Raw genomic sequence first — 25,996 nt, 5'->3', positions numbered from 1 at the left:
ACAGTCTTTTTTAAACCATATAGAGGATTAAAACAATAAAGTAGATTGAAAATATGACTAGGAATGGAAATAAGGCGGCAATATTTCGTTCGACCATTGCATTTAATCGATAAGATTAAATAAAAGCGTCTTATCGAGACTACCAAACAATCACAGCGAGGTGTAGAAACTTACAGACGTATAACCAGCGAATTCAAGCAAATTAATTCATACAAATTGATTGTTAAATAAGGAAATTACTATAATAAACTGTTTGAAGTACAAAACATTACTAAGAATGTGCTACATACCATTTCCAATCAGAGGCGGACGGATTTGAGTTCTTGTTGACCGAGCAAAGTTTACACGCTACTAAAAACGACCCTTTTTCATTTTCTCGAGTACACTAAAAAAAGGTATTACAAGTCGGCCGAGGCAGTTCACTCCTATCATATCCTCATGGAACTAGAAAGTAGCTCGCATATTGGGGCAAAAGAAACAATAATTCGGAAACTTGTTACAACACGTGTGATTTCGAGTACAATCAGTGGCGGATGGGACACCATGAATCGGCCCTGGCATTTACAGGCCAGCTGGCCCCTTAACAATTGCTTCATAAAGAGGTGACGCCCCCCCCCCCCCTACGCTTTTTCAAACTAATGTGAAAGAGAGAGCGGATCCAACAGATTTAGTTTCAGGAGGGAGTCGTCACTAGAATTTGAGGACTCAGGAGAATTTTCGTTTTACAAAATTAGAGAAAAAGAATAAATAATACGAACACCAGTTAAAAAGTGAAATTTTCGTGTAGAATATGGAGGGTCCGGGAACTCTCCCCCGGAAAATTTTTGAACTTATAGCTCCAAAAACTCAATGTTAGACCACTTTCGGATGATCTTCTTGCGATGTTTGCTGGAGAGGGATTTGAACAATTCCCCATGAAAATTTTCGAAATTAGAGTCTTAAATGCGCATGTGGCAAGCTGACTTTGAAAACACCAGGAGAAAGGGTGGTAATGTTAGAGGAAGAAGAGTTCGGAGAGGGACTCTCCCGGAGAAGTTTTGCGAAGTTGTTGGTCCAAAAACGCAGCTTTATACGGTGTTTGGTGATGGTAAGGAAAGGAGAGATTTTGAGTCTTTGCATAAGTTCTGGGCGGGTGGGGGAGGGGGGGGGGCAGAACGCTTTCCCGGCCATTTTTCAAAATTGAATATTTAGAAACGTTATTGTTAGATCACTAAATATGTTAATGATAGGATGGCTCTCTTTGGAAATTCTTGATAATTTTAACAACGGAGTTTTAGTCTATTTTTTACAATGTTAATGAGAGCAAAGATCTGATGCCACCCCCTCGAGAAGTTTTTTAATTTGTTTTCTTAAAAATGCTTTTTAGATGTCCTTCGGTAATGTTAGGGTGTGAAGAGGTTCAGGGGTGCACCCCAGGAAATGTTTCGAAACTGAAATCTAAAAAATGGGATTGTAGGTCTTCTTTGATAACGTCAAGAAGACCGACAACATTTTGAAACTGAAGCTTAAAAAACTTTATTTTAGTCGACTTTCAATAACGTGAAGGAGAGGAGTTTTCGGGAGATCTCCTCCGAAAATTTTTCGAAATTGAAGCCCTTTAAACAAAATTTAAAACGACCTCTAATGATGCTGGCGACCACGTTGGGGACGCTCCAACGAAAAATTTTTGGAGTTAGCTTTTAAAATGCAGTTTTCAAGCGATCTTTGGTAACGTTAAATAGTTCTTTGTAATAATAAATAGATAAAATTTTTAACTTCCAGCCTAATGTTTGTATTTGTTTGAAGTTAAAGAGTTGGGGATTCATTAAAATATTCTTTTAGCATTTTGGACTGATGTGGTACTTTTCAGTGACACCGTAGGTCTTCTTTTCCCAACTTTGTTTTACTTTAAATATCATTCCTCCAGAATCTCTGGATAAAGTTTTGGTTTACTTTCGTTTTGTACATTGAAACACTTAAAACTGCTGGTGTAACTATATGCAATATAGCAGACAGCCCGTTGATCACGTCCATAGACTGCAGTTTCGTTCTTGTTAGAACTCATCAGTCTGGAATAGTGAATAACCGAGCAGGAGGCAGACGTCATTTCATTCAAGCAGAGAGCGCCAACAAACTGGTAGGTAAAGTAAATTTATCTCACCAGCGAGTGTCCACAGCATTGTGTGGTTCAACTCGCAAATTGAAGGCAAGGCTTGTAAATGAAGGCTATCTCAGTTATTCACTATTCCTGGCTGATGTTCCGAACGAGAACAAATTGCAGTCTCTGGATGTGATAACCGAATGTCTGGTATAATGCATTTTGTTCTGCCTTAGGCCTGGTTTAAGTTCAGTAAGTTACTGCTAAACTGGTGTGACTATTCGTTACAATATTGTATATCTCCCTTTTAGGGCATTTAAACTTTTTTTCCATTTTCAACATGCTTCGGTGGTCCCTACGTAGCCCATGATTATTTTTTTATTCATTTCTTTTTGTTTTCTGCTGAAGCTTGTCATGGATTTTTACTATATACCGAATATTTATTTTCCTTAAAAAAAATAAGTTCGAAATAAACATTTCAGCGGCCTTCAGTTAGGTAAATTATAATAAAGTGTCGTAGACGTTCCTAACTAATAATCAGAGGTTTAATTGCTTAATATTCAAACGACGCATTTTCTTCTAAGATAAAAAATACTTTTTGTCACTGGAACTACGGGAGTTTTTTTTTTTTAATACTTCAATTTTTTACTACCGAAAACGTTTTCTTTCTTTTCTTTTCTTTTTTTGTTAATCATTAATTTAAATTGGCTGCTTTTCCCTCTGACGACCCTACCTTTACGTGTTCATTGTCCCTTACGAACGAGAGGCAGCCCAGGACCCTTAAAAGGTCCTTAGGCAGTTATGAAACAAAATTATCTTATGAGCCGATGAATTTACCTTTTTTCGGAAAAATATCGTATTGCTCACAATATGAGTTTGCAGAGTTTTTTTTTTTTTCATTTGTAGCCATTACTTTTCTATTAGCGATTTTCTTGTAAATCGTTGAGAAATGTACCGGAATATTATGATATTGTCATAGAAATTTAAATGTATTTTTTAAAAAAGGAAGAAGGAAAAGAAAATAAAGAAAGGTTTTTTCTTTTTTGTGCTGTTCAGTTGTAAAATTCAATGCGACCCAAACAGAGGCGGCCCACCGGGCAAATGCCCGGCTGCCCGCTGGCCCCATCCGCCTCTGAGTACAAGCACTGACAACAAGATTTCCGAAACAAGTGCTACCAGCCTCTACGTAACACTAGGCGTAATTTCCATTCTAAAACGCTCGGCCACGAGGATATTCTCGCTGATGGACTCGAGTAAAATTTGCACCAATCAGACTCCAAAAATTAGTCGCCTTCTAACCGTGTTTCTTAATTCTATTCATGTTAAAAGTAGCTGCCATGATCGCTACTGTTATTTTGTATTGCACAACAGACTAAAACTGGAACGCGGTGCATTACTCTAAAAAGTACAGGAAAAAAATTAACGGCTACAACACTGTGTTGCTTTTATCGTGTTAGCTACGACCGCTAGTTATAAAACAATAGATAGATGAGATAAATAAATACCTTTGTGCTGAACAGTAAAGTAAGACAAAACAACGTTAGAAGAAGCACAAATTTGTAAATTACAGCAGACACGTGTTTCGGCGTTACAGGGAACGCCTTTTTCAATGCAAAAAATAATGAGCTTAAGGCTTTTGTCGGATGTCTTTTCATCCATAAGCTCATTATTTTTTGCTTTGAAAAAGGCGTTCTCTGTAACGCCGAAACACGTGTCTCCTGTAATTTACAAATTTGTGCTTCTTCTAACGTTGTTTTGTCTTACTTTATCTTACTTTAATAGATAGATACCCAAAAGTAGCCGTCAGATTTAACTTTCCTCTTGTGCTGTTTGATTTCTCATGAATTCGGAAGATGGCAGCAGCAGTAATCGCTATATTCTTCTATCCATGGTCAGGGAGGCTAAAAGGAAGGAGGCTCATCTCCTTTGGCAGCGGGGCGAAAAAGTGACCGGATTATTCCATCGTCACTGGTGGCGCTAGTGTTCAATCTCTCGCAGTTCGCTCGCCTGATTTAAAGGGAAAGGAGATTTCGCTTGACCGACCCCGAGTATTCGACTGGGTGGATGCCGGCAATTAGCTAGTTTGGGGCCATTGATGCGAAAAATTTGTTGGAACTCAATAATATCGCGCGGTCATCACGATGGACCTAAAATTACTTTCTTTCTTATATTTGTTCTAGAATTTAGACATTAATTCTGTGTTTTAGCCATTAGAATTATTTTTTTTTTAATTTTATGAATTTCATTAAGTTAGATTTCACGTACCATACTTGCTTAGTTCTTTTACTCCAATTACTTTATTGTGTTACCTCGATCTTCTTTCTCCTTAGCTCTTTTACTCCAATAAATTTATTCTGTTACTTCGATCAATTTTCTCCCCCTCCCCATAAATTTTGCGTGATATAAGCTCATTTAAAATTAAATATTTCACAGTAATATGTGCAACAATATTTAGTTTCTTTTTCTGTTTACTTCTGCTGAAAAAGCCGTTTTTTTTCCTTTTTTCTGTTGGATTTATTTTTAAAAACGATAAGAAAAAAAAATCAGTAATACTTTGAACATTGAAAAAAACTTCTTTTTCGTTAGTTGATTGTGAACAATTAAAAAAGAATCTTACAAGAAAGTGCTATTCAATTCAAGCGCTAATCTAGTTTATTGCTTATATTTATCAAGCTAAGTTTCGTTTTCACTTACCATAATTACTTGGTTCTTTTATTCCAATATTTCGTTCTGTTTCACCGAGTTTCTTTATCCTGCACCTCCCCCCCCTCATACACACAAATTTCGTGCGATATTAGCTCATATAACTTAATATATTTCACTGTATTATGTACACCAATATTTAGTTTCGTTTTTGTTTAATTAATTACTTTTGCTGAAATAACCTTTTTTTTTCTTTTTTATTTCGTTGGATTTATCTTTAAAAACGATTAGAAAAAATATTAATACTCCGTACATTGAAAAAAAAATTGTTTATCGTTAGTTATTAGTGAACAATTACAAATAATGTTACAAGAAAGTGCTATTTATTACAAGCGTTGATCTAGTTTATAGCTTATATTTATCACATTGTGTTTCGTTTTCACTTACCATAGTTACTTTCTTTCTCCTCCTCCCATACATAAATTTCGTGTGATATAAGCTTACATAAAACTTTATGTATTACATTTAGTTTGGAATTGTTGCTCTGCGCTCGATGTAAGTGAAATTTGAAGATAAAAAAAGCAAAACATAAATATTTTGAGGAAAATTATATGTTAAACAGTTCAATCTTAATTTCAATTGAATTCTCTACCATGAGTGCGTTCCTGAGTTTTTCTACTACAGTGGAGTTTCTATTATTCAAGTTAAGCATATGTGAATTTTAATAAATAAGAAGAAAAAGGACATGGAAATATAACTAGAAGAAAACAAAATTAGTGATTTAAATTCCAAAACTTTAGTTGTTCATTGCTACTCTCTTTCTATTTTTTTAAATGAATAACTTTAAAATCAAGTCCTCTCATTTACTCTTAAAATCAAATGCATAGTACTCAGAAAAATTACGAAAACCGGATCGTAATCTACGGGTTTTATTGGGAGAAAATGTTTTTAAAAGTCAGCTAAAATCATTTTTAGTTTCATGGCAAATGAGCAGAACAGCCATATCAAAAACAATATACAAAATAGAACACAAATTGCACAACACATAACAAGAATGAATGCTCGCTAAAGTCGTAGCAGAAACACAAATTAAACACATCGAATGCAAAATATGCCAAAAACCTAGGGTGGAGTAAAGTATTCTATGCTTCTCTGAACAGCTTTCATGGCGAAAGTAGTTTAATACTTCCAAATATACAGGTGACAGTTTTTAAAACACACTTGTTTACACTGCTTCGCTACGAGCGAAAAGATATAAACAGTGCGAGAGATGACACTGTAGCGGCCTCTGGCGGAAGTGGAATTTTGTTGCCAAACTGCTAACATGGAGATTCGTCTCCTTCCTTTTACTCCCTGTCCATGGTTTAGAATAAATCTAAACTTAGGGAATCCCCGGGATCATTTGATATTTTAAAAAAGATTTTGGAAAGAAAGATTTCCAACAAAAAACAATGAAAAAGATTCTCGTCGCGCCGAAGCTTATTACTCGGTTCTTGACTATCTATTCGACATGATCAAATAATAAAATACTGAATTGCAGTTGAAAACCAGCACGAAATTTTGCTTAAGCTGCCTGCGTCTGCAATATAAAATTCAATTTCCCCCCAAAATAAAACTCAATGTTTCGTTCAAGTTTGAAGGCTCGTCACTCTTAAATTCAGATCGCTGGATCTTGTAATGGTTAGTTTGAGATTGATATATTCTCAACACCATTGCGGAACGTGCGCAGGTTCAAAAGTTTTAACTAACTGCGAAAGGGGGGAAACAATAATCAAATTGATAGTATTTACTTCAAAGCTTATATTAATGTCTAGTTTGTTTCATACTGTCAACGGCCATACCATGTTGAAAATACCGGTTCTCGTCCGATCACCGAAGTCAAGCAACATCGGGCGTGGTCAGTACTTGGGAGGCTGACCACCTGGGAACACCACGTGCTGTTGGCATTGTTTAAATTTTTTAATACTTAAATAAATTTTTACACTTTAAGTCCCCTGACGACTATGCTTTTGGAACTGCTTGAATTTCTTTTCTCTCCCAAAATGCATTTCTTTGCATAATTTTACGCAGAAAATAGAGCGACTCTTCATACTTCTACCGAAAAGTAATAGAAAGCAGTACTCAATATTACTCTCATAATACCCTAGGGAAAACTTCAAACTTACTTCACGTTAGGCCTTTCTGCATTCTTTAAAAGCCTTCAATGTTCTTCAAGAAAGACCACATTATTTGAGTTTTTTTTTAAATTTTCGAATAAAAACAACTTCCAATTCTTCCCTTTACGAAATAAATAAATACCTTTGTGCTGAGAAATAACTGGAAATATTCACCTTTTTACCAAAAATAAACAGGTTACTGAATACACGTGTTTCGGGGTTTCCAGGCATCGCCTTTTCATTTCGAAGTTGTGAGTTTTTTCCGGATGTCTTTACATCCGAAAGCTCAAAAAAAAAAAAAAAAAAAAAAAAAAAAAAAAAAAAAATGAGTCGAAAAAGGGGTTCCTGGAAACCCCGAAACAAGTGTATTCAGCAATTTGCTTATTTGTGATAAAAAAAAACATTGGATACTTCCTATTATCTTCCCTTTACGTTTTCGTTTTTTTCCCGCTTCCAAAATGTAGGGAACGACTTCTCTTCACTCCAGTGGCGCACACAAGGGAGGGGTCCAGGGGGTCCGGACCCCTCCCAAAGGTCTTGCTTTTTTTCCCGATTGATTACGATTCTGTGAATTTTGTACGTAAAATAAATTCAAACAAAGGTAACATTAATTTCAGTTCTAATAAGTGAAAAAAAAAATCCTCATGATAAAAGATTTTTTTTTTAATATTGTGCACTTTTCCTATAACGAATTGCCTATTACAAGCAGAATGGTGATTATAAATGAATACACTAAAAAACCATGTTTTAGTTTTGTAATTACAGATTACACCAAATGAGATTCTATGAACTTCTAAATCATATGCTGCTTCTACAACGATGAATTTGATTTGTTGAACCCATTTTTTAATTATGAGAAAAGTTAATGCGTATATTATTTTGCTGTCTGGTAATTTATTTAAGTATATTTTAATTAATAACACTAAGTGTTTATTCAATAATTTATTTTTTACTGTTTTTCGTTCTCGAGAATCGAAAAAATCAAGTCAATATGTTTGACGGCGTATCGGAGATATGATATGAGACTGAGGCTTTCGATCTTGGACCCTCCCCTTGCAAAATTCCTGTGTGCGCCACTGCTTCACTCTAACACTAAAAACACATCATAATTTATCTACGCCATTTTTAGGTAAAATATTCAAGCAATGAAAGTTTTTCAAAAACAAATCTGATCTGGGGGAAAATTATTTCGAAAAATTGTTTTCTAAAAGAAGTGCATGCGACTATTGTTCTCAAAGACGACTAATCGTTACATGTGGGGGAGGGGAATATATATAAATATACCTCAGAGCAAGTTTAAAAATTGCGCTTTTCCGTTTATAAGTGCATTGTATGTAGAAACCTTTTCCGCATCGAGCCATGTGAAAGTAATTCTTTAAAAAAAAAAAAAAAAAAAATCCTTTTCAATTTGTTACCAGGGTTAAAAGAGAGCGGGTCCCATTCTTTGCATGCGCCAGAAATACGATTTTCCTCGCTCCTGGTAAAATTACCATCATGTGATGTACTTCCTTCTGGCTCTGAGGTACATGTATTACTTTAAGTTACTTTTGCGAGGATGTGATCAGTTTATTTAGTCTTAGTTCTATTCTATTCAAGAGTCACAACTGACTACAACTGTATTTATGTCGAGGACTGCATACAAAGTGCCTTGCCTCCATTATTTTATATACCGATAGATGGCAGCACCATCACCGGATCGAACAGTTAATGAGAATTAGTCTTAGTTACTCTTTCAATTAGTTTAAATTGCCAAAAGCAGTTTTAGTTAGTACGTATCGCTAAAGATCGCCCAAATTACCTTTTGACTTACATAACGCAGAGATTAAACAAGGGCCTTTAGAAAATTAGCAGTATTAATCAAACTTGAATATGAATATAGAAACAAGTTGCTCTTGATTAACAAAAATATTCACTTACAGAAATAACTAAAAAATAAGAAAGGGCATCCGTTCGTCCGAGAGAGAGACAATCGCTAAATAATGCACAAAACTTTTGTACGGGCCTTAATACCGAACTTTTTAATCCGAATATTTCTATACATGGTTCTTATACGGAATGATATCAAATAGTTAAAAAAATAGGGCGAGGTGTCGAGTAAAAAAAAAGAGAGAAAAATCGCTTATGTAAAACAAAGATTAAGGGTCTTCAATTGATTTATGACGTTGCGTAAAGAAATTTCAGCGCTATGGATATAGAATCTTTTTCTTTTTTTTTTTTTTTAAATTCCTTTTATCGGTCTCCTAACTTTTTTTCGCATAAATATCTTGTTTAGTTAATACTTTGATAAACTAGAGGCTGGCGCACGAAAAAATGGTTCTACGAAAACGATTGTTTTTTCGCAAAACTTTTTTTTTTTAATTAATATCCTTTTGCGTGCCCAGTGGTCCCAATATCAGTGACTTCACAGTAAGATTGAGATGAATAAGAATGAGAAGTGAGATACCTCGTCAAACATCGTTTTCCCTAAATGGGAACGTTCTTTTCGAATTTCTGGCTGCTCCTGTTTTAAAAGGAAAAACAGTGATATTCGCTTGCAAATAAGAAGGGGTGATTTTAAGCACACTGTTACATGTTTCAGGAATGAAACTCTAGTACGTTGTCCGAATTACGTATCCTGGCAATGCGTGAAGTATGGAACTGCGAACTCGGGCCATAATTCACGTTGAAAACATAAAAAATCAAACTGTGTCACCATACAATTGATTCGCAGCGCGAAATCAATGCTGTTAACCAGTCTTTTTTAAACCATATAGAGGATTAAAACAATAAAGTAGATTGAAAATATAACTAGGAATGGAAATAAGGCAGCAATATTTTGTTCGACCATTGCATTTAATCGATAAGATTAAATAAAAGCGTCTTATCGAGACTACCAAACAATCACAGCGAGGTGTAGAAACTTACAGACGTATAACCAGCGAATTCAAGCAAATTAATTCATACAAATTGATTGTTAAATAAGGAAATTACTATAATAAACTGTTTGAAATGCAAAACATTACTAAGAATGTGCTACATACCATTTCCAATCAGAGGCGGACGGATTTGAGTTCTTGTTGACCGGGCAAAGTTTACACGCTACTAAAAACGACCCTTTTTCATTTTCTCGAGTACACTAAAAAAAGGTATTACAAGTCGGCCGAGGCAGTTCACTCCTATCATATCCTTCATGAAACTAGAAAGTAGCTCGCATATTTAAGGCAACAGAAACAATAATTCGGAAACTTGTTACAACACGTGTGATTTCGAGTACAAGCAGTGGCGGATGGGACACCATGAATAGGCCCTGGCATTTACAGGCCAGCTGGCCCCTTAACAATTGCTTCATAAAGAGGTGACGCCCCCCCCCCCTACGCTTTTTCAAATTAATGTGAAAGAGAGAGCGGATCCAACAGATTTAGTTTCACCAGGGAGTCATCACTAGAATTTGAGGAATCAGGAGAATTTGCGTTTTACAAAATTAGAGAAAAAGAATAAATAATACGAACACCAGTTAAAAATTGAAATTTTCGTGTAGAATATGGAGGGTCCGGGGACTCTCCCCCGGAAATTTTTTGAAATTATAGTTCCAAAAACTCAATGTTTGACCACTTTCGGATGATGTTCTGCGATGTTTGCTGGAGGGGGATTTGAACAATTCCCCATGAAATTTTTCGAAATTAGAGTCTTAAATGCGCATGTGGCAAGCTAACTTTGAAAACACCAGGAGAAAGGGTGGTAATGTTAGAGGAAGAAGAGTTCGGAGAGGGACTCTCCCGGAGAAGTTTTGCGAAGTTGTTGGTCCAAAAACGCAGCTTTATACGTTGTTTGGTGATGGTAAGGAAAGGAGAGATTCGGATTCTTTGCATAAGTTCTGGGCTGGTGGTGGTGGGGGGGGGAGGGGGGGGGCAGAACGCTTTCCCGGCCATTTTTCAAAATTGAATATTTAGAAACGTTATTGTTAGATCACTAAATATGTTAATGATAGGATGGCTCTCTTTGGAAATTCTTGATAATTTTAACAATGGAGTTTTAGTCTATTTTTTTACAATGTTAATAAGAGCAAAGATCTGATGCCACCCCCTCGAGAAGTTTTTTAATTTGTTTTCTTAAAAATGCTTTTTAGATGTCCTTCGGTAATGTTAGGGAGTGAAGAGGTTCAGGGGTGCACCCCAGGAAATGTTTCGAAACTGAAATCTAAAAAATGGGATTGTAGGTCTTCTTTGATAACGTCAAGAAGTCCGACAACATTTTGAAATTGAAGCTTAAAAAACTTTATTTTAGTCGACTTTCAATAACGTGAAGGAGAGGAGTTTTCGGGAGATCTCCTCCGAAAATTTTTCGAAATTGAAGCCCTTTAAACAAAATTTAAAACGACCTCTAATGATGCTGGCGACCACGTTGGGGACGCTCCAACGAAAAATTTTTGGAGTTAGCTTTTAAAATGCAGTTTTCAAGCGATCTTTGGTAACGTTAAATAGTTCTTTGTAATAATAAATAGATAAAATTTTTAACTTCCAGCCTAATGTTTGTATTTGTTTGAAGTTAAAGAGTTGGGGATTCATTAAAATAATCTTTTAGCATTTTGGACTGATGTGGTACTTTTCAGTGACACCGTAGGTCTTCTTTTCCCAACTTTGTTTTACTTTAAATATCATTCCTCCAGAATCTCTGGATAAAGTTTTGGTTTACTTTCGTTTTGTACATTGAAACACTTAAAACTGCTGGTGTAACTATATGCAATATAGCAGACAGCCCGTTGATCACGTCCATAGACTGCAGTTTCGTTCCTGTTAGAACTCATCAGTCTGGAATAGTGAATAACCGAGCAGGATGCAGACGTCATTTCATTGAAGCAGAGAGCGCCAACAAACTGGTAGGTAAAGTAAATTTATCTCACCAACGAGTGTCCACAGCATTGTGTGGTTCAACTCGCAAATTGAAGGCAAGGCTTGTAAATGAAGGCTATCTCAGTTATTCACTATTCCTGGCTGATGTTCCGAACGAGAACAAATTGCAGTCTCTGGAAGTGATAACCGAGCTGTCTGGTATAATGCATTTTGTTCTGCCTTAGGCCTGGTTTAAGTTCAGTAAGTTACTGCTAAACTGGTGTGACTATTCGTTACAATATTGTATATCTCCCTTTTAGGGCATTTAAACTTTTTTTCCATTTTCAACATGCTTCGGTGGTCCCTACGAAACCCATGATTATTTATTTATTCATTTCTTTTTGTTTTCTGCTGAAGCTTGTCATGGATTTTTACTATATACCGAATATTTATTTTCCTTAAAAAGAAATAAGTTCGAAATAAACATTTCAGCGGCTTTCAGTTAGGTAAATTATAATAAAGTGTCGTAGATGTTCTTAACTAATAATCAGAGGTTTAATTGCTTAATATTCAAACAACGCATTTTCTTCTAAGATAAAAAATACTTTTTGTCACTGGAACTCCGGGAGTTTTTTTTTTTTTTTTTTTTTTTTAATACTTCAATTTTTTACTACCGAAAACGTTTTCTTTCTTTCCTTTTTTTGTTCATCATTAATTAAAATTGGCTGCCTTTCCCGGTGACGACCCTACCTTTACGTGTTCATTGTCCCTTACGAACGAGAGGCAGCTCAGGACCCTTAAAAGGTCCAAGGCAGTTATAAAACAAAATTATCTTATGAGCCGATGAATTTACCTTTTTTTCAGAAAAATATCGTATTGCTCACAATATGAGTTTGCAGAGTTTTTTTTTTTTTTTTTTTTTCATTTGTAGCCATTACTTTTCTTGTAGCGATTTTCTTGTAAATCGTTGAGATATGTACCGGAATATTATGATATTGTCATAGAAATTTAAATGTATTTTTTTAAAAAGGAAGAAGGGAAAGAAAATAAAAAAAAAGGTTTTCTCTTTTTTGTGCTGTTCAGTTGTAAAATTCAATGCGGCCCAAACAGAGGCGGCCCACCGGGCAAATGCCCGGCTGCCCGCTGGCCCCATCCGCCTCTGAGTACAAGCACTGACAACAAGATTTCCGAAACAAGTGCTACCAGCCTCTACGTAACACTAGGCGTAATTTCCATTCTAAAACGCTCGGCCACGAGGATATTTTCTGATGAACTTGAGTAAAATTTGCACCAATCAGACTCCAAAAATTAGTCGCCTTCTAACCGTGTTTCTTAATTCTCTTCATGTTAAAAGCAGCTGCCATGATCGCTACTGTTATTTTGTATTGCACAACAGACTAAAACTGGAACGCGGTGCATTACTCTAAACAGTACAGGAAAAAAATTAACGGCTACAACACTGTGTTGCTTTTATCGTGTTAGCTACGACCGCTGGTTATAAAACAATAGATCGATACCCAAAAGTAGCCGTCAGATTTAACTTTCCTCTTGTGCTGTTTGATTTCTCATGAATTCGGAAGATGGCAGCAGCAGTAATCGCTATATTCTTCTGTCCATAGTTTAAAACAAATCTAAACTTAGGGAATCCCAGGGATTATTTGATATTTTGAAAAAGATTTTGGAAAGAAAAATTTCCACAAAAAACAATGAAAAAGATTCTCGTCGCGCCGAAGCTTATTACTCGGTTCTCGACTATCTATTCGACATGATCAAATAATAAAATTCTGAATTGCAGTTGAAAACCAGCACGAAATTTTGCTTAAGCTCCCTGCGTCTGCAATATAAAATTCAATTTCCCCCCAAAATAAAACTCAATGTTTCGTTCAAGTTTGAAGGCTACGTCACTCTTAAATTCAGATCGCTGGATCTTGTAATGGTTAGTTTGAGATTGATATATTCCCAACACCATTGGTTCAAAAGTTTTAAGTAACTGCGAAAGGGGGGAAACAATAATCAAATTGATAGTATTTATTTTAAAGCTTATATTAATGTCTAGTGGTACATACTGTCAACGGCCATACTATGTTGAAAATACCGGTTCTCGTCCGATCACCGAAGTCAAGCAACATCGGGTGTGGTCAGTACTTGGGAGGGTGACCATCTGGGAACACCACGTGCTGTTGACATTTTTCAAATTTTTTAATACTTAAATAAATTTTTATACTTTAAGCCCCCTGACGTCTATGCTTTTGGAACTGCTTGAATTTCTTTTCTCTCCCAAAATGCATTTCTTTGCATAATTTTACGCAGAAAAAAAAGCGACTCTTCATACTTCTACCGAAAAGTAATAGAAAGCAGTACTCAATATTACTCTCATATACCCTAGGGAAAACTTCAAACTTACTTTACGTTAGGCCATTCTGCATTCTTTAAAAGCCTTCAATGTTCTTCAAGAGAGGCCACATTATTTGAGTTTTTTTTTTATTTTCGAATGAAAACAACTTCCAATTCTTCCCTTTACGAAATAAATAAATACCTTTTTGCTGAGAAATAACTGGAAATATTCACCTTTTTACCAAAAATAAACAGGTTACTTAATACACGTGTTTCGGGGTTTCCAGGTATCGCCTTTTCATTTCGAAGTTGTGAGCTTTTTCCGGAAGTCTTTACATCCGAAAGCTCAAAAAAATGAGTCGAAAAAGGGGTTCCTGGAAACCCCGAAACAAGTGTATTCAGCAATTTGCTTATTTGTGATAAAAAAAAACATTTGATATTTCCTATTATCTTCCCTTTACGTTTTCGTTTTTTTTCCCCGCTTCCAAAATGTAGGGAACGACTTCTTTCCACTCCAGTAGCGCACACAAGGGAGGGGTCCAGGGGGTCCGGACCCCTCCCAAAGGTCTTGCTTTTTTTCCCGATTAATTACGATTCTGCGAATTTCGTACGTAAAATAAATTCAAACAAATTTAACATTAATTTCAGTTCTAATAATTAAAAAAAAAATCCTCATGATAAAAGATTTTTTTTAAATATTGTGCACTTTTCCTATAACGAATTGCCTATTACAAGCAGAATGGTGATTATAAATGAATACACTAAAAAACCATGTTTTAGTTTTGTAATTACAGATTACACCAAATGAGATTCTATGAACTTTTAAATCATATGCCGCTTCTACAACGATGAATTTGATTTGTTGAACCCATTTTTTAATTATGAGAAAAGTTAATGCGTATATTATTTTGCTGTCTGGTAATTTATTTAAGTATATTTTATTAAATAACACAAACTGTTTATTCAATAGTTTATTTTTTACTGTTTTTCGTTATCGAGAATCGAAAAAATCAAGTCAATATGTTTGACGGCGTATTGGGGATATGATATGAGACTGAGGCTTTCGATCTTGGACCCTCCCTTTGCAAAATTCCTGTGTGCGCCACTGCTTCACTCTAACACTAAAAACACATCATAATTTATCTACGCCATTTTTAGGTAAAATATTCAAGCAATGAAAGTTTTTCAAAAACAAATCTGATCTGGGGGAAAATTATTTCGAAAAATTGTTTTCTAAAAGAAGTGCATGCGACAACTGTTCTCAATGACGACTAATCGTTACATGTGGGGGAGGGGAATATATATAAATATACCTCAGAGCAAGTCTAAAAATTGTCCTTTTCCGTTTATAAGTTCATTGTACATAGAAACCTTTTCCGCATCGAGCCATGTGAAAGTAATTCTTTAAAAAAAAAAAAATCCTTTTCAATTCGTTACCAGGATTAAAAGAGAGCTGGTCCCATTCTTTGCATGCGCCAGAAATACGATTTTTCTCGCTCCTGGTAAAATTACCATCATGTGATGTACTTCCTTCTGGCTCTGAGGTACATGTATTACTTTAAGTTACTTTTGCGAGGATGTGATCAGTTTATTTAGTCTTAGTTACTACTTCAATTAGTTTAAATTGCCAAAAGCAGTTTTCGTTAGCACGTATCGCCAAAGATCGCCCAAATTACCTTATGACTTACATAACGCAGAGATTAAACAAGGGCCTTTAGAAAATTAGCAGTATTACGCAAACTTGAATATGAATATAGAAACAAGTTGCTCTTGATTAACAAAAATATTCACTTACAGAAATAACTAAAAAATAAGAAAGGGCATCCGTTTGTCCGTGAGAGAGACAATCGCTAAATAAAACACAAGCCTTTTGTACGGGCCTTAATACCAAACTTTTTAATCCGAATATTTCTATACATGCTTCTTATACGGAATGATATCAAATAGTTAAAAAAATAGGGCGAGGTGTCGAGTAAAAAAAAGAAAGAGAAAAATCGCTTTCGTAAAACAAAGATTAAGGGTCTTCAATTGATTTATGACGTTGCGTGAAGAAATTTCAGCGCTATGGATATAGAATCTTTTTTTTTTTAATTCCTTTTATCGGTCTCCTAACTTTTTTTTCGCATAAATATCTTGTTTAGTTCATACGTTAGATAACTAGATGCTGGCGCACGAAAAAATGGTTGTACGAAAACGATGGTTTTTTCGCAAAACTTTTTTTTTTTTAATTAATATCCTTTTGCGTGTCCAGTTGTCCCAATATCAGTGACTTCACAGTAAGATTTAGATGAATATGAATGAAAAGTGAGATACCTCGTCAAACATCGTTTTCCCTAAATGGGAACGCTCTTTTCGAATTTCTGGCTGCTCCTATTTTAAAAGGAAAAACAGTGATATTCGCTTGTAAATAAGAAGGGGTGATTTTAAGCACACCGTTACATGTTTCAGGAATGAAACTCTAGTACGTTGTCCGAATTACGCATCCTGGCAATGCGTGAAGTATGGAAAAGCGAACTCGGGCCATAATTCACGTTGAAAACATTAAAAATCAAACTGTGTCACCATACAATTGATTCGCAGCGCGAAATCAATGCTGTTAACTACAGTCTTTTTTAAACCATATAGGGGATAAAAACAATAAAGTAGATTGAAAACATGACTAGGAATGGAAATAAGGCTTTAATATTTCGTTCGACCATTGCATTTAATCGATAAGATTAAATAAAAGCGTCTTATAGAGACTACCAAACAATCACAGCGAGGTGTAGAAACTTACAGACGTATAACCAGCGAATTCAAGCAAATTAATTCATACAAATTGATTGTTAAATAAGGAAATTACTATAATAAACTGTTTGAAATACAAAACATTACTAAGAATGTGCTACATACCATTTCTAATCAGAGGCGGACGGATTTGAGTTCTTGTTGACCGGGCAAAGTTTACACGCTACTAAAAACGACCCTTTTTCATTTTCTCGAGTACACTGAAAAAAGGTATTACAAGTCGGCCGAGGCAGTTCACTCCTATCATATCCTCATGAAACTAGAAAGTAGCTCGCATATTTAAGGCAACAGAAACAATAATTCGGAAACTTGTTACAACACGTGTGATTTCGAGTACAATTTGTACTTAAAACAGATGTTCGTCTTTCCATACAATCCGTGGGTCAGTCAGTACTAAAACGGACGGTAGAGCAGAGAGTAAGTGCTCTTCCTCAGGAAATTTTCAAAATTGGAGGCCTAAAAATGCGATCTTAGGCTATGCTTGATCATATTGGTTAAAATTTTCAAAATGAAAAATGAGAAAAAAAAAAGTTTTTGAAATTAAATAAAATGTTACCAAACATAATTTCCACTTGAATGAAGCATTAGCACATCAGTAACGAGCATTTCGGAGGGGGGGGGGGGCTCTTAGGCCACGCCATTGAGGCAACCTGACAAGTTTTTGAGGAAGGAAGCAATTTAATGAAGCATGTGTGAACATGGAAGGGGGGCACAGACTGCTCCATTGCAAACTTTAGAGGAGATGATTTTACAGGGTTTTTGTTCTCGTTCTTAGAGCGTGCCCCGTAGCGTTTGGGGTGTGCGCCATCGCCTTTGGTGGGGGATGGGTTGTAGGCACTCTTGAAAAAAATGCTTTTCACCAAAAAATACAACATGAAAATTAAAGAATGAGAGGATGCTGTGCACACTGTGCTCAGTACGCACTATACGGCCCACTTACGCTTGTTCATCAGAGCTTAGAAGCAGGTATAGATATATAAAGGTAGAATGCATGAACAGTAATATTTACCTTGAAATACAATGAACATGTACCACAAATGCAGGAAAGAAATTTTCATTTCCAGAACCTAAAAAGTAAAAGCATTATTTATAACAACTTATAAAACACTGCAGTAGGACCTCTCAATAAGAAGAATATTAAGGTGCCGCTGGAGAGAGCCTCCGAAGTTTCGAAGTCAATGTTAAGTCTACGGGGAAGTTTTCTCCCAATTGCTAATTCGCATTTAAATATTTTGAGATATTTTTTTCTGCATAACATTCTTCACAGCAGTACAAATAACGCGCCTTTTTTAATTTTTCATTTTCCGTTAAAATTTAATATTAAATGGCTGTTAAATTTATGAGTTGACAAAATAAGAGGTGCTTTCTGTTTAGACGCTTCATAAGTACTCAAGATCTAACATTTGCTCAAATTGAAAAACTACGCGTTATTCTTGAAAGTTTGGGCTTTTCAGGGATACCTTTCTTTTTATCATACTTAAATTAGGATAAGAGTAATTGGGAGGGAAAAACTGGAAAATTTTGCAAAGATTGACGAGTTTCCGTGTTAACCACGCCTCCCGCCGGTGACAATAGAGAAAGAGGGGACAGCTTCTTTATCCCCTGTTGGGGTGGGGCATGGAGATCGTCTTCAGGTCTTCAGGCAGTCTTCAGGGTAATAAAAAACATGTGTTTAGGGGGAGGGGATGACAGTAATTAAGAGTTGAATGAGCGAGAGCATTTATTTCCTTCGGGTCTAAACTTGGAGAAGACAATTTTTTTGTGCTTCGCTACACAACTTTTTCCTTGTTTACATACAAATTTGGAAATACATATCCTACTTCAGCAAGAATTTTAGAATACATGCTTACTTCGTTACTTCGTTTAGTACAGGTTAATATCAAACTTTCACCAGTTAATTTTTAGACAAGAATTGAATCTTCAATCAAAATAAATCCAGAATTTCTAATTCATTTATTATAGTTTGTAATTTTTCTCTGTGACTGTCCCTAAAACGTAGACGTAGTGTATAGTGTCTCTTAATCAGAGGCAAATTTATGGAGATTTCTATTCAAAGAGAATGGGACCGGAAAAAGTGTATCTTAAATAAAGGGGTCCTTTTTTCGGGAGTGTTCTTTAAAGGAGGCAGGCCCATCATTTAAAACTGCAAATTTTATCATAAAACAACAAAACCACGCCCATTTAATGCAAAACATTAATTTTTCGTTTCAGGAGGGATGGCAATTGACCTCCCCCCCCCCCCCCCCCAAATGGACTTGAAAGGAGGTACAACTGTACTTTCAATGAAAAATTCATTCTTCCTCATAAAAGTTCCTTTCACATGGAGCTTTTCTACCCTGGAAAAACCTGCTTTTAATCGCATTCCAGTTATTTCCCGGGTAAATGTGGATCTTTTCTTCTCCTGCCTCCCACCAGAGTATTTGCTGGGTTTTTACCCAGAATGCACTACACTAAACGAGATTGTTCATTTGGTAGGAAAAGCCGCTAAGAATGGTGTGTTTAACCGATTTCTCAAATACAACCTCTTTTCACATGTGAACGATGAATTTTTCCCACCGGTTTTTTTATTTGCCCTCGTATATCAACTCCATAACAAAAAAAAATCGATGCACCAAGGAGTTGTCAGAATGAAACGTGATAACAACATAAGTTAGATAATTAAATACCTTTGTGCTGAACAGTAAAGTTAGAAAAAGCACACATTTGTTAATTACAGCAGACACGTGTTTCGGCGTTACAGGGAACGCCTTTTTCAATGCAAAAAATTAACAAATTTGTGCTTTTTCTAACGTTGGTTTGTCTAACTTTAACAACAAAAGTGATTACAACATGAAAGAACTATTCTCCAATATTTTTTTCCAGTGTTCGCTAAGTTTTTTAAATAAAGGTCTTACTAAAACCTTAATTTTTTATGAAACGAAGCACAAACATTTAAAATGACATTTTTTATTGTTAGATTAAAACAGAATAAAGCAACTGAATTACATGATGGTTTGAATGTTTAATGATTCACTATGTTGAATTTATTCTAGTATGAGTATTTATAAGCTCGCAAAATACCCATAAGAAATTCTTACAGTAAATTAAACATGCCTAGTAATTAAGATTTGATTGATTCATGGATCTGAAATTTAGTCCGTAGCAGCAGGTCAGACATATTAATGCTCGCGGTTCAGAGTTTGGAAACGCCTGATTTAGGTCATTTGGCAAATAAGTTAAGTATCAACCAAGATCACTAAAATCCTCTCTTAAAGTATTGAAGCAAAATTAAGGTAAGAGCATAAATTAATTTTAAAATGCAAACTGTTTAAAAAATTCCTTTGAATGTCTCATTTTTGACAAGAAAAAAAAATTAGACTGCTCAAATTTGGCACATACTACATTTGATTGCATTCTGAACATTAGTATGTACTTTTCAAAAAAAAAAAAAAAAAAGAAAGAAAAATTAATTTGAATTTTGACATTTGGAATTCAAATTATGTTTTTCGCAATCACGAGTGTGTGTGTGTATGTAGGCGTGTGTGTTTGTGTCTGCGTGCAGGTATGAGTGTGTGGGTAGTTGTGTGTATGAGTGTTTGTGTGTGTGTGGGGAAATGTGTATGTGTGTAGGCATATGTGTTTGTGTCTGTGTGCAGGCACGAGTGTGTGGGTAGTTGTGTGTGTATGTGTATGTGTCTGTATGTGTGCGTGTGTGTATGTGTGCGTGTGTGTATTGTGTTTGTGTATGTGTGTATGTGTGTGTGTTTGTGTTTGTGTGTGTGTGTGTTTGTGTGTGTGTGTTTGTGTGTAGTTGTGTATGTATGCGCGTGTGTGTAGAACATGGATGCAACCTGGAGACGGTTTTCGCTATAGGAGCAGCATCGTGAGGAACCGGTCGACGGTGATGGTGCGGAGTATGGCGGGGGAAAAATAAAATGATAGCACATCAAAACAGTCAAGTGAGAACAATAAGCAATCGTAATTGCTCAAAAAATACACCTGTCATTTCTTGTAAAAATAGAATCCCAAGTTTATCATTGAAATTCATAGCAAATGAAGATACAACATGATGTTACAGCAAGGCTGCTGACCTTTTGGAAATAATGTGGCTTAGTAATTTAAGATATAAACAACTGCCAGGTGTACTAATTGTAATTAAATTATGAGTTTAATAATATCAACTTAATAGCTCAGTGTATCACTATAAAAACCATAACTTGCAAGCTGAAAGGCACTTACCTCTAAGAAATTCAACAACGCTCATACCATGTCTATCTTCGATTGTCACACAGGCAATATATCTGGCAAGAGTTCGACGATTTAAACGATATATCTCACAAAGCATTTGTGATTCGATGGGCAAAAATTCGGCAATTCATGAAAAATAAACTAAGGTCTCTGAGTAGTAGGGTGTGGTCTACAAAATCTCCCTTCCCCTTTTCCATTAAAGTATCAGGAGATTTACAAAAATACTTTCTGCCATCCTGGAATCACATCCAATTACTCGTTTTTTTTTTTTTTTTTTCGTGTGCAATAGGGATTTAAGGATAATTCGCTCTAATGTGTTTTTATATATTTATCGAGAAAACAATTTATAAGAAGAATAATCGAACAACATTTTTTTTTTATTTAATGGGATCTTAAGTACAGATTTTTGTTTTGTGAACGGAGAAAAGATGGTTACAAAAATTTCCCGTCGTACTTAGGTTTCGTTTTGAAATTAGTTGAGCAGTTTTAGTCAAATACAGTCGAACTTCGTTGGCTTGCTGGCTGGGGGTGACACCCTGAGTGGAATTGCAAGTTTTTGAAAAATATGAAGCTAAAATGCATTTTTACGACTACAAATTTGAACATTTTTCGGGGGGGGGGGGAGGGGAACCCCCGGACCCCTCACTTTAATATGTTTTTTATGCATTAGCAAACTTGAAATTTCGTTATAACACAAATGTAGTTGTTTCTAAATTGCACGGATTTCATGTTTTCATATTTTTTTTCTTTTGCGTCTTTTGGGGGGGGGGGGGGTGGACACCACAAATTACCACCCCGGGTGTCATCTATGCTAGGTACGTCACTATATATATATATATATATATATATATATATATATATATATATATATATATATATATATATATATATATATATATATATATATATATATATATATAATATATATATATATATATATATATATATATATATATATATATATATATATATATATATATATATATATATATATATATATATTTCCCTAGAGAGAGAGAGAGGGATCAGGGGTGCCCACTTGGGGGGGGGGGAGGGGTCATGGCGCAGATTGCGCCATTGAAATTTTTTAGGGTAGAGGGATACTTTTGAGGGATATTTTTCGCTTTAGGGAATTCTTCGCGTTATTTAGGGAGGGTGCGCCCTTGCTTTTAGGGGGGGGGGGGAGGCTGTATAGAGAGGAGAGTCAAAGTTACAGTAGGTCAATTACTCTGTAAGACATTATTCAGTAACTTTGAGCAACAGCTGTAATTATATTCTGCGTGATGTAGTTTTAGAGTCAGGTCAGAAACCCATTAGGTCAAATAAATAACGTTTATATTTCATCAAATGTTCGACATTTTAATTTCAAATTTCGGTAGTATATTTCTCTTGTACGCTGTCAAATTTTCTAAAATTTTGGTAAGTTTTAATTTAAAAACTTTGCGTGTTATGAGCCAAAAACCTCCAAATAAAATTCGTAGTTTTTGAAGGAAATGCTTATAGCTTCGTGAGCGATACTTACTCAGAAAAATGTAAAGTAATTTTACATATAGTTAGCTAACTAATTTCTGAAATTTACAGCTTATTCTCAACTATTTACGATAAACGGTGATCAGAAAACATTTTGGTTTCCCTCAATTTTTCACTGATCCCCCTAAACGGATGGGTGTTAAAACTTTTATTGGTGCCGGACAATGACAAATTTGACAAAAATTACAAAGCAATTGGTCACTTATTTCTCGAGAAATCCGTAAAATGTGATTTTTTTGGAAGTGTACCATACATTTTGGTGATATAGTGCAGGTTAGTTTCAAAAGCTTGTCTGCATTTTAATAAAAATCATTCAAATCGAAGATGGTCGGTGGAGACGACGAAATCACTTGACATGGAATGACTCAATGATGTTAAGTTTCTGACGCACCTTTTGCTACCTGTTTCCTTCCGAAACCTGCGCGACTCAACTTAACCCTTTCAGGGGCGCGTCATTAATTTTTGAGAAATCTTAAGAAAAAACATCACAAATGGGTTTATTTGATCATCTAGACATAGATTTTTCAGTTAAAATTTTTTTTTTCAGAATTTTTTTCACTGGGGGTGGTGTCCCCATTTATTCACACCCCCCACCTGGGGAAGGACAAAACCATGTTTATGCATGTAAAAATGTATTTGAATCTTTTCGAACAATATGATTGACTACCTCAGGAAAAAAGAAGAAAAATGATTCACTCTTTCAGCGCTAATTAAAAATTTTAAAATCTGAAAAAAATTCCAATTTTTGGGGTAAACGAAAAATTGAAAATTTGATGATTTGAACAAGAAATTGAGCCTCCGAAAAAAAATTTTTTTTTTTGTTATTCTGCTATCTAATTTGTTCATTGAACTTAAAAGAAGAGGACTCAAGCGATTTTGATTCAAAAAATTTGTAAAAAAGAGAGAAAAAAATTCATAAATTAGTGATTTCACAGCGCAACCACTACCCCTGAAAGTGTTAAATGATAGTGGATCTTTCTTCCCTGCTGGGATGTGCTTACGCCTTACGTTGAAAAATTCTGGGCCTTTATACCAGGGGTGGATCTAGAGGGAGGCCATGGGGGCCATAGCCCTTCCCAAAACCTTGTGATTGTAGGAATTCTTCTAAGACGAAAAAAAAAAAAAAAAAAATGAGAGGAAAGCAAAATTTTACTCATTGCGTTTTTCTTTAAAAGAAATTTAGGTCTTAGTTACTATTAGGGAGAGAAATTACATTCCTCTGCTTTAAAAAAAAAAGTATTATTTCCAAAATTTTGCTCCATCGTTTACATCATTTCTTGATGCCAACTTTTACACACTTGGACGATCTCTAAATACTACTGTCTTCAGAGTATACCTATTGCTAACGAGATCAAACAGCTCTGGTAAGCCACTACAGTGACAAGAACAGGTCGAGGGAAACCAAAGAGTGCCTAAATATGCTTTTTTATGGCTTCAATTTCGAAAATTTTCTGCGAGAGAGCCCCCTTTTCCCGTGCTCTTTCACAAATGCCAAGAAAGATAACCAAAAACTGCATTTTAGGGATACAATTAAGAAAATGTTTCGACCGAAATAAGCTTACCCACTACCCAGCCCTTATTTCTTAACTTGCCTAAAAGCGGCATAATAATTTTCATTTTAGTATATTTTTGGTTCACAACATTTGAATTCTCACCTCCGTGGCATGTCACACACCTTGTGTGACTGTTTATGTTGCTTAATAACTTGTTTAATTAAAAGTATATACTTATTTATTGATTATTCCTTTCACAAGTGTCTCAAATACTAATTGTTTAAGTATATTTAATTTTTTAATATTGTGTTTTAGTTCGTTTTAGTATGACAAGAAGTCATGTCATACAATAAATTCTCCCTCCATTACCTAAACACAAAATGCCATTCCTCATTAAAACGTGGCAGTAATGACATCAAATTTTATTTTCCATGATACAGCCATGGTTGGAGTTGTGAGATTTTTGTCAAAAAACAAAAAGATAGATTTTGCTTCAAAAACTTAGTATGGTTATTCTGACTTCTCACCTCCGTGAACTTGAATTTCAGGGATATAAATTAATATGAAAAAAGAAGTGAACATGTTTTCATATGCTTAACATGTGCAGATTGTAGCAACGAAGAAAAAAAATTCCATGAAAAATGTTTCTATTAGGTCTATATTGATGGAAAATTCCTCACCTCCGTGACAGACATTATCAATGTCATTATTTCTGAGGTGAAAATAAATGATGGAGGAGAAATACATCAATAATTACCAAAATTATAAATTGCCAGTATGTCCTCAAATTTACTAAATACTATTTTTTAACATACATTTGAAACTACTAATTAAGCCGTACTTTAATTAAGAGAGCTTATGTTATATTCCCACTAATCATGAAAATAGCTGAGTGTTTGCACAATTAACAAAATTTCTACTTTGACATTGAATTGGCCTCGATTTTTAAGTATTAAGAGTTTTTTTCTTTCTTTTTTTACTTCCTCTTACGAAAAAGGAAGTACAGTGAAACCTCCGAATAGCGGACAGTCAAGGGACCAGAAGTTTTGTCCGTTATTAGGAGGTGTCCGCTATTAGGAGGAGCTACTTAATTTACCTTTTTCAAAATGGGCTGTTGTTCCCTTTGTAGAACACAATCGAAACAATTGCGAAAGGTTTACTACATTTTACGTTAAGTGTAATTAATCTGTTTTTTCTTAATAAAGGTATACTGACAGCACACACTTGTCAATTAAAGTAATCAGTTAAAACAGTTTGACATCTCTTTTTTACATTACCAACGGCGGCGATTCGGCGGAGCAACCCCCCTCCCCCCACACACTTTTTATGGTTAATTTATTTATTTTATCTCGAGTATCACTATTGCATGATTGACAGTTGGCAGTGTGACCTTGAATATGGGCAAATCTTTTTCATGTCTAAAAAAAAAATTAAACAACCCAACGAAACCACAGCGCCATAAAGCCGTACCGGAGCCGGTCTGCTCAATCGCCGAGTTTCTTTTTTTTAATCTTAACTTTTGAATAGTTATTGTGTATAAAATTCATTAAAATCTTAAGAAAAATGTACGTTACTTGTTAGGCTGACATCAGTTTTCACTTATCTGCTTCAATACTCTCAAAACTAGCCGTTACAAAATTATGACTTTTTTTTCTTTTTCATTTTTTGCAGCACGCAAAAAGTACCATGCCTTTTAGTTCTTTTTTTTTTCTGCCCCCAACTTTTAAGCCCCAATCGCTGCCTCTGCCCATTACCACCCTTTTAATTCCAAGAAACAGCGATAAGGAAATGACAGGGGTGGGGGTGGAATATCAGTTGTGGAGGATGAAAAGCTTTGTAAGACAAGCAGTTACTAAGATATTCTGTGAAAAGAAAAAAAAAAACGGAAGCGCTACGATCGCAAGAAAATTTTTTGTGAAATAACTGTCCGTTATTCGGAGT

The 25,996-nt window shown here is 35.2% G+C and overlaps 1 protein-coding gene and 2 non-coding genes across 3 annotated transcripts in view; 2 read left to right on the top strand and 1 right to left on the bottom strand.

Moving 5' to 3' along the window:
- LOC129228683 (uncharacterized) overlaps window positions 1-21,071 on the bottom strand; it is a 50,031-nt gene extending 28,960 nt beyond the window's left edge. The window contains exons 1-2 of the mRNA XM_054863367.1: window positions 21,024-21,071; window positions 17,815-17,872 (exon numbers count right to left, since the gene is read on the bottom strand). Of these exons, the coding sequence (XP_054719342.1) occupies window positions 17,815-17,863 (49 nt within the window). The 5' untranslated portion in view covers window positions 17,864-17,872; window positions 21,024-21,071. The remainder of the gene's footprint in view (window positions 1-17,814; window positions 17,873-21,023) is intronic.
- LOC129228739 (5S ribosomal RNA) lies at window positions 6,548-6,666 on the top strand. Its single transcript, XR_008580933.1, has one exon. It is a non-coding gene; the product is annotated as a 5S ribosomal RNA (ribosomal RNA).
- Window positions 13,752-13,870, top strand: LOC129228740 (5S ribosomal RNA). The gene has a single exon (XR_008580934.1). It is a non-coding gene; the product is annotated as a 5S ribosomal RNA (ribosomal RNA).
- Window positions 21,072-25,996: the final 4,925 nt, after the last annotated feature.

Source organism: Uloborus diversus, chromosome 8 (assembly GCF_026930045.1).
Source record: "Uloborus diversus isolate 005 chromosome 8, Udiv.v.3.1, whole genome shotgun sequence".
NCBI lineage: Eukaryota > Metazoa > Arthropoda > Arachnida > Araneae > Uloboridae > Uloborus > Uloborus diversus.
This window is presented reverse-complemented; position numbering and strand designations above follow the sequence as displayed.